Raw genomic sequence first — 9,659 nt, 5'->3', positions numbered from 1 at the left:
TGACCATTGTACTTAAACACACACACAGTATCAGAAATACTGGTGCTTCCTAGCCTTTATTTTTCTCCTGAATATGTGGACTTAGAGATTTGACCTTGAAGTTGATATTAATATGACCGTAAACTTCATAACATGGCCTTTTAGTAGGTGCAGGAAGTGAACTTCCTTCGCACTCTGTTTCTCCTTCATTGACCTGTAATCGCTGTTCACGCCTGTCTTTCCGTGGAGCACAAACTCCACGCAGGCGGGGCCGTGCGTGCCTCTGCATCTCCATCTTCTGGTGGGCGCTCACATATCCACTGAATGCCCCCTTGAGCGTGTGGGGCTGCGGGGTCAGACCACCAGAGTTCAGACCCTGGCTGTGGGCAGATTACACATCTTTGCGCCTTAATTTTTTCATCTGTAATGAGGGCAGTAATATGTCCTACTTCCTAGGGTGGTTACGAGGATTAAATAAGATAATACATGTAAAATCCCATATTGAATTTAGTAACTTTTGAAAAGCCTAACATGTCGCCGTTTTAAAATACAAGGTTTAGTTTTTTCACTTCCCCGTAACTATAACGCTTTGGCCTTGATGTCTCCGAGGGAAGGCTTGGAAAGACAGTCCTTAGATTTTCGCTGGAATTTGCTGTTTTCTGAAGGCTTGTAACTGTGCCACGAGGGGGGGTCCTGACTCGACCTGTGGTCTGTTTGGAGGACGGCGTTGTCTGCTCTTTTTCTGCAGGGAGCCGCCCACGGACATCTCAACCTGCTGCGGTGCTTGAATCTCGCAGGTCAGCTTGTTTATTATTTAGGGTTAGATTGGCTTGATTAAGTCGATGGCGCTTTCTCCACGCCTCAGTTACTCAGAAGCATTCTGTTTTAGTCTCCATAGCCCATGATTTTGAAGACAAGGCCACTATGACTGCATTCCTATCAAAGCCCACGGCACATGTATTTTCTGTTTCTTTGGGAGTATTCTGGACGAGAGAATACAGACGTGCTCCAGCATACGAATGGGCCCAAAGTTGAGCTGTTTTAACATTTTGGAATTTTGCTTGTACGGATTCGCTACTTCAAATTTAACTTTTAACAAGCTGCCAAACTATTTTCCAAAGTGGTTATACCATTTTGCATTCCCACCAGCAACGTACGAGAGTTGCAGTTGCTCTGTGTCTGCCAGAACTTAGTCTTGTCAGTTGTTTTCTTTAGTTTTAGCCATTCCATTAGGTGTGTAGTGGTTGGTATCTGAGATTCAGATCACCTTGTATCAGGGCAGTGACATGATGAGTATATTCATCTATAGCAATGCATCACTAGCTGAAAGTTTTTACCTAAACAGTCCCACTCATCAAAGATACATTCATTCATTCACGAATTTATTTTATTCATCAAACATTCCCTGTATGTCAGTCAATAAACAGTAAGACTTTGTCATGCCCTTAGGGTGTTAATTAGTTAATTTTTTCATTGGGAAGATCTCAGGACAGTGCTGCAGTAGGGGAAGACCGGTTTCTAATGAGAAGCATGAATCAGCATGATGTATTTAGGGAACTGTAAGTTGCTCTGATTATTCCTGCTTGATGAGCTAATTAAAAATTCCAACAGCAGAACCTTCGCATCCCAAAACAAAGGCAATATCCTTATCCTGCCCCAAATTCCAGGTTGCGTTCTCTCTAGAGACAAATTTAATTACGGCTTTATCCCCCTCAAGGCAGGGAACCAGGGTGCTGGGAACCGCCCGTGTGTCTGTCTAGGACCGGTGCTGTGCAGCCTTCCTCTGTGTGATGCAGCCTGTAGAATCCAGAGGAGGAAAGTGTCCCCAGGCATCTGAAGTAGCTATCAAAAGTCTCTGGTCTAAAGCTGTGTGTTTTATTTTTTAGTCTCTTTCTCAGAGCCTTATCATTCTTACTAAACTTCCAGTCCTTAGCACCTCTGATTGTTCTCCCAGCCCAGAGAGAAACTGCCAGGTAGAAAGGGACAGAGTTGGGTTATTTTTAGAAGCAGCTACAATCACAGCAGAAGTGGCAATTGGACATGGAGAGGTGACAAAACATCTGAAAAACAGAAAGTAAAGTAATGGATGTTAACATTTTGAGATGCTCAGGTTGTGGAACGAAAAGATCACGCCCAGTATGACCTTTTACAGAAGTCAGATGCATGTGTGATACATTTTAGTAAAGATTGATGTACAAAATGGTTAAAAATAAGCTTGAGCATTTGAAGGGGTGTCTTTCTTTTTATGTTACCATTTATTTGTAGGAGATCCTTAAATTTCCCTAGAATGTCAGGTGAAAAAGTATCACTATCTCGAATAATACTTATTTTCTCAAGTATTTTCTATTGTCGGGCTATGACACATCTCTGGGAACAAGTGACTTCTAACTGACGGGGAATGTGATGCAGCCATGAGTCACCTGGAGATGACTGACAGGGGGGCTGAGTGTTTCAAACATCTGTCTTCGACCTCCTCCACCTCCTCGAAGTGAGTCTAAATTTGCCTAGATAGGAAAGGTCTCTGTAAAGCATGATGCCCTGAAAGACAGATGTTTTTGAAACCAGGGATTTCATGCTGCAGAGAGACTGCCATGATTGATTTGTTTCTCTGCTTTTTTTAATTTATATTTTTTACTATGTGTTTTCGGAGGATCTCAGATGAAAAGGGTTGGTTAATCATAATCCTCGTTTCAAAGCACATTTTCACTGTTGGACCGTGCAAAGCCCATCTTCTGTTTTTGTGTCTGTTATATTTACGAACGTCTATATTTACTTAACTCCCTTTAATCTCACTGTCTCTCCTCACTCTTTCCTCCCTTCGGAGCCAGTCTCCGTAACATGTTTGATACATGTCTTTGGATTTATATTTCCTTGTAAAACACATAGAATTAATTTGTGTTAATTTACTTTCTAGTTACACAAATGATGTTGTGCTCTAGATTTTGTTGTGTTTCTGAATTTTTCATGCAGTGCTGTCTCTTTAAGGTCCGTCTGTGTTGCTGTCCCTGCACCCAGTTCCTTGCTTCCCACTGCTGCATGGCGGCGCACGGTGTGCCTCCCCCATAGTTGGCAAATCCATTCCCTGGCGATGAGCTTTGGGGTTGGCTTGATTCCCTGCCACCATAATCAGTGTGGCAGTAAACAGCCTCCTGTGCGTGACCTTGGGGACTGTGCCAGTGTTGCTTTGGGAGTATTTTACCAGCAGTAGGGTTGCTGGGTCGTAGGATGAGTGCTTGGTCTGTCTGCCAGCTGCTCTCCAGAGTGACTTGACCAGGTTGTGCCCCACCAGCATTGCGTCAGGGTTCTTGTTTACTTGTTACCCTGTTGACGGGTAGCAGTGTTCAACATTCTGATTTTTGCCAAACTGATAAGGCATAAAGTGGCATCTTGTTATTTTAACTTGAATCTCCCTGATTTCTGATAAATTTAAGGATCTCTTTATATATTTGCTAGCAAGCCAGTTTTCCTTTGAATTGCAGTTTAAGCTCCTTGTGCAGTTTTCTGATTTGCTTTCTGTTTTTTTTTTAATAATTTGCAAAAGTTCCTGTGTAATCTGTGCTCATCAAACTTTGCTATGCATGCAGATCACCTGGGGATCTTGTTAACATTCAGATTTTGATTCAGTAAAGCTGGGATGACACTCAGGATTGTGCATTTCTAACAAGCTCTCAGATAATGCAGAAGCATATGGTCCTTGGACCAGCCTTTGAGTAGCAAGGTTCTAGATGTTAGTTTGAGACTTTGCAAAAGTCTCCTTCCAAATTTGCCATGCTACTGCCACCTTTGTCTATATTTAATGTAATCAAACACTTCAATATTTTACCTTATGGTTATGCTATTGGGGACTTGTTTTAGAAGTCCTCATTATCCCTGGGTCACAATGATTTTCTTCTCAATTTTTTTCTATTAAGTTTGTAGTTTTGTTTCACACTGAAGGATTTAATGTATCCAAAGTCACCTTTGTATTGGGTATGAGTCAGGTAGCCTTTTTTTTTTTTTCACTTTTTATAGTGAGCTGAATGTCCCAGTACCAAACAGTCCACAGTTTCTCCTTGGTCTGTGGGGCTGCTTTCTTCTTATTCCAGGTTCCAGGCGATACGTGTGTCTTCTCTCTGCTTTCTGTTCTGTTTTCTTGGTTTACATATCTGTTCCTATACCAGAGTCATAGAGTTTTTATGTTTATAGCTTTGAATGTTTTAATACATGGAAGGGTAACTCTTCCATCTTTGTTCTTTTTCAAATTTGACTTAGCTACTTGTGAATCTTTATACTTTTAAATAAATTTTAGAATAAATTTGTTTAGCTCCTCAAGAACTCTGGCTGACTTCTTGAATGGAATTGCATTGATTTTATATATTAATTTGGGGGAGGCTGATATTTTTACCGTGATAAGTTGTCTAATCTATGAACAAGTGAACAGGGATACATTGCCATTTATTTAGATCTCTCAGGTCTTGTTTGTTTGTTTTGAGACAGGGTCCTGCTCTGTTACCCAGGTGGGAGTGCAGTGGCCCAATCAGAGCTCCCTGCAGCCTTGAACTCCTGGGTTCAAGGGATCCTCTTGCTGCCTCAGCCTCCCGAATAGCCGGGACTTTAGGGGTGCCCCGCCACGCTTGGCTAATTTAAAAACTTTTTGTGTAGAGTCTTGAACTCCTGAGCTCAAACGATCCTCCCTTCTTAGCCTCCCAAAGTGCTGGAATTACAGGCGTGAACCGCTGCACCTGGCCTCTTTTTAGGTCTTTTACTGGAGTTTAAAGTTTTTCTAAGGTCTTGTGAATTATTCTTAGTAAGGTTAATTATAAGTACTTTACTGTTTTTATTGCTTTTGAGAATGATATTTTATTTATGTAAATTGCCTAGTTACTTCTGATGTAGAGAAATGTCAGTAACTTTTCTAAGCTGATCTTATATCTCACAATCTTGCTGATCTTTCTTGTTTGTTTGTTGCTTTGATTAGTTTTTCTGTGTAGATTATTATATTGTTTGCAAATAATGACACATTGTTCTATTCTTCTTTGCGTTTTTACTTTCATTTTTTAATTTATCATTTATTTTATTTTAAAAATTAATAGACTATTTTTGAGCAGTTGTAGGTGTACAGAAAAATTCAGAGAAAGTAGAGAGAGTTCTCACATACTCCCTCTTCCATTGCCCAGTTTCCACGTTATTAACGTCTTGCGTTGGCGTGGTATCTTTATTACAATGATGAGCCAACGTTGATACGTTATTGACTAAATCTGTAGTTTACAGTAAGGTCAGCCCTGTGTGTCGTACAGTTCTGTGGGTTTTGCCCAGCGCGTGATGTCTCGTATGCAGCGTCATACAGAATAGCTTCACTGCTCTGAGGAATCCCTGGACTCCACATGGTCATCCCCGGCCCCTTCAATCCCTGGCAGCCACAAACCCTTTTCCATCTCTGTAGTTTCGCATTTCCCAGAATGTTGTGTGGTTGGAATCATACTGTATGTGGCCTTTTCAGACTAGCTTTTTTCACTGAACAAAATGCATTTAAGATCCCCCCATGTCTTTTCGTGGCTTGATGTTCCATTGTGTGGATGTACCACAGTTTGTTTATCCATTCACCTGTGGAGGGACATAGTGGTTGCTTCCGAGTTTAGCAGTTATGAATAAAGCTGCTGTAAATATTCACACGCAGGTTTTTGTATGGACATTCAGTTCATTTGGATAAATACCTAGGAGTGCAATTGCTGGATTGTATGGTAAGGGTATGTTTTCTTATGTAAGAAACTGCCAAACTGTCTTCCAAAGTGGCTGTACCATGTATTCCTTCTAGCAACAACTAAGAGTTTCTATTGCTCCATGTCCTTGCCAGCATCTGGTTTTAATGTTTTGGATTTAGCCATTCTAATAAGTGTATAGTGGTGTCTGATTGTTGTTTTAATTTGTGATTCTCTAATGACCTGTGATATTGGGCATATTTTTATATACTATTTGCCATCTATATATCTTCTTTGGTGAGGTGTCTGTTCAGATCTTTTCTTTTTTTAAGAATAGACGTGGAGGTCTTGCTATGTTGCCCAGGCCAGGCTTGAACTCCAGGCCTCAAGTAATCCTCCCACCTTGGCCTTGCAAAGTGCTGGGATTATAGGCATGAGCCACTGTGCCTGGCCTGTTCCGCTCTTTTGCCTTCTTTTTATTGATAATTGGGTTGTTTTCTTACTAAGTTTTAAGAATTCTCTGTTTATTTTAGATACAAGTTGTTTATCAGATATATGATTTGCAAAGATTTTCTCCCAGGCTGTGGTTTGTGTTTCATTATTTTAACAGTGTCTTTTACAGAGCATAAGTTTTTAATTTTAATGAAGTCAATTTACCAATTTTTTTTTCATGGATTGTGCTTTTGGTGCTGTCTGTAAAAACTCATTGCCAAACCCAAGGTGACCTAGATTTTTTTCCTATGTTTTCTTCTGGAAGTTTTATAGTTTCGCATTTTACATTTAGATCCATAATCCATTTCGAGGTAATTTTTGTGAAGGGTGTAAGGCCTGTGTCTAGATTCGTATTTTTCCATGTGGACATCCAGTTTTTCTAGCACCATTTGTTGAAAGACTGTCCTTTCTCCACTGAATTGCTTTTGTTCCTTTGTCAAAGATCAGTCGACTTTATTCGTGTGGGTTTATTTTGGGCTCTCTGTTCTGTCCCATTGATCTATTTGCCTATTCTTTCACCAGTATCACACTGCCTTGATTACTGTAGCTGCTTTTTAATATATGTTTTGTAACCTTATACTTCTGAAAAAAGATTTAAGATAGATTACAATTTTAGTTACACAGGAAATAGGGCAATTTTAATGAAAAGATAAAAATTATAAAAAATAAGTATTGATTCTTCTGCCAGAGGCTCCATTCTTTCGAAAGCTGGAACACACAGAACTATCACAGTAGAGTATGGACAGACTTTTTACCTGCTGGCATTTATCTGAACCCATTGAGAATTATAGGTTTAGACAGAAATACTGGGATTGGGGTATTCTTAAATATTAATGTTTTTCACTGCATTCATGGTGATTAGTTAATTAGCACTGCATAGTTGGTTATGTTCAGTTCATTGGAGACACATCCTAACACTTTAGCTACTTTAATAACTGGACCAGCAACAAACATTCGTCGAAATATGCACGTGTGCATGTCTGCTCACGTGTTTTTGGATTTTGTGTTTCAGGTCAATGATGCCTTCCTTCACGTGACACAGCGCAAATCCATGGGCAAGGTGCTCCTCTCTCCTAAATGAACCCTCGCCTCAGCGGCAAGCTCAGCACGTCCAAATCCAAACTCATCATCTCTCCAAAAACCCGATTTCCCTTCTGTGTTTCCAAAGTGTTACCACCTTCCTTACTAATCCAGGTTTAAAATCTTAGAGTCACCTTTGATTCTGTTTTCTTATTGCTCCTAATTTAGTTCGATTATATAGGTTATTGTCCATACTTGCACCTTTTTGAGAGTGAACGGTACACTAGTAACTACGGCAGGAGAACGTATCCCAGGCAAAGCCGCGTGTGTGGCCACCCCATTCGTAATGCACCAATCGCCACGTTCTGTCGTTCCCGTCTCTGAGATACCTCTCTCCTCCACGCCCCTTTTCCGTATGACTAATTACGTCTCTCCTGCTCTCTCCACTGCTCTTCGAACCAGTCTTCCTACCTCCGAACTCCCCCACGCCTCCATCCTTGCACGCTATTGCCGTGGTGATCTTCCCAAAGCAGCGGTCTGACTGTGTCCCGTGCCAGAGCGCCCGCAGTGGCTCGCCGTTGCGTGTGGTGGATGCAGACTCGGGGAGCCAGCCTTTCTCTACACCCGTGCTTGCGCCCCAGCCTCCGCTCCGCGCCTGCTCCGGCGCCTGCGTACACCGAGCTTGCCTCCCGCCCTCGTTTCGCTCTGCTCCTGCGTGTCCTCGACGCCTCATCTCTGCCAGACGCCCGCCTTCCTGACCTCCAGGACCTACCTTTGCCATGTGCCTTTACCCTCAGGAGCCTGGTGTGCTCTCCTCTTTGTCTTCTACCTTCCTGCGGCTTCTCCTCCAAGATTCGTCACTTTCGTAGGGAACAGCATGTGTAGTGGAATGAACACAGGCTTCTGATTCCAAGATGAGGGTTTGAATATCAAACTCACCTCTTTAGAGGTTGTTACTTGAGGTCTCTGTGCCTTCACTTTTCTCGCTGTAAAGTGGGTATTGCAGCATCTTCCTCACAAAGTGGCTGTGAGCAGCACATGCAGTGATCGAGTAGAGCACCGGCGCCTGGTAAGCAGTTAGCAAATGCTAGTTCCTTTCACTTCTTTCTCTTCCCCTTTCCCACGTACCGTGAATTCCCTGAGAGCAGGTACCGTGTCTGATTCACCCTTGTACTTCCCGTAATACTTCCCAGAGTGAGTTACCCTTGCTAAATACTCAATAAATTGAATTGAATTCTAATTATCTGCAAGTCTTACATTGTGGGATTAAATTAAGAATATGTTGCCTTAGGCTGGGCGCGGTGGCTCATGCCTGTAATCCTAGCACTCTGGGAGGCCGAGGCGGGCGGATTGTTTGAGCTCAGGAGTTCGAGATCAGCCTGAGCAAGAGCGAGACCCCGTCTCTACTAAAAATAGAAAGAAATTAATTGGACAACTAAAAATCTATAGAAAAAGTTAGCCGGGCATGGTGGCGCATGCCTGTAGTCCCAGCTACTCGGGAGGCTGAGGCAGGAGGATTGCTTGAGCCCAGGAGTCTTGAGGTTGCTGTGAGCTAGGCTGACGCCACGGCACTCTAGCTAGGGCAACAGAGCCAGACTCTGTCTCAAAAAAAAAAAAAAAAAAAAACAGGAGGGGTGGGGAATAAAACAGGTGCCTGACACGGCAGGAACGTGTGGGTACCTCTGCATATTCCCGACGAGGTCGTCTTCCAATAGATGTGGTGGGAGGCTTTGTTTTCTAAGTGCCTTAGGCCGTTTAGAAACACCTTCTCAGTGTCTCTTCACCAAGAATCCTTTTTTTTTTAAAGAATAGAATTGTAAAATAGGGATGAACACTTGGGGAAAGAATTTGAAACTGAGAAATCAGCAGAAGGAAGGGGGAGGAGAAAGATGTCGGGGAAACATGCACCTGTCTGTCGTGGGCCCGCGTGGTGCTCCGCGAGGCCCGTGTACGTGCTCTTGCGTCTTCCGTGCCCCAGGTGGTGCGTGCCGGCCCTCTGGGAGCTCGATGCCCTGCGGTTCCGTTTAATAGTGTGCCTCTTTTCACCTCCTCCCCCCACCCCCACTCCACCTTAACATGAGCTATTTTTGTATTTAAATGAAAGTTGGTTTTCAAAAATACTAAGAAACTCAACTTTGAGTCTAATTTTCGAATTTCCTGACACCATTTGGCGTCCCTGGTGACATGCTGGGTAACCCTGGGAGAGCAGGAAGACAGATCAGGACTGGGGACAGGGCACAAGCCCAGCCAGGAGCTGCCTTTTCCACTGCTCAGAGCCGATCAGTAGGCGTCACGAGTGGTAAAGATCTGTTGTCCCCGGTCACTAACGTCAAAATGACTTAGATTGAAAGAGGCAGTCATTAAGGAGAGCGAGTTTCTTCCGATTTAACAAGTATTGGTCGGAACCTCTAATGAACTGCTTTCTGCTCGCCTGTGTTCCTGCTTCCCTGGAATGATTTGATTTGAAAGCATTTGACTCATATTTTAGTC

The 9,659-nt window shown here is 42.8% G+C and overlaps 1 protein-coding gene across 1 annotated transcript in view; it reads left to right on the top strand.

The window, feature by feature from the left end:
• The window catches only part of LOC105812137 (quinone oxidoreductase-like protein 2), a 23,390-nt gene extending 14,987 nt beyond the window's left edge, over positions 1-8,403 (top strand). Inside the window, exon 10 of the mRNA XM_012646522.1 lies at positions 7,162-8,403. Coding sequence (XP_012501976.1) covers positions 7,162-7,230 — 69 coding nt within the window. The 3' untranslated portion in view covers positions 7,231-8,403. The remainder of the gene's footprint in view (positions 1-7,161) is intronic.
• Positions 8,404-9,659: the final 1,256 nt, after the last annotated feature.

Source organism: Propithecus coquereli, unplaced genomic scaffold (genome assembly GCF_000956105.1).
Source record: "Propithecus coquereli isolate 6110/MARCELLA unplaced genomic scaffold, Pcoq_1.0 Scaffold246, whole genome shotgun sequence".
NCBI classification, from domain to species: Eukaryota; Metazoa; Chordata; class Mammalia; order Primates; family Indriidae; genus Propithecus; species Propithecus coquereli.
The sequence above is the reverse complement of the archived record's forward strand: the minus strand, read 5'-3'. Positions and strand labels throughout refer to the sequence as shown.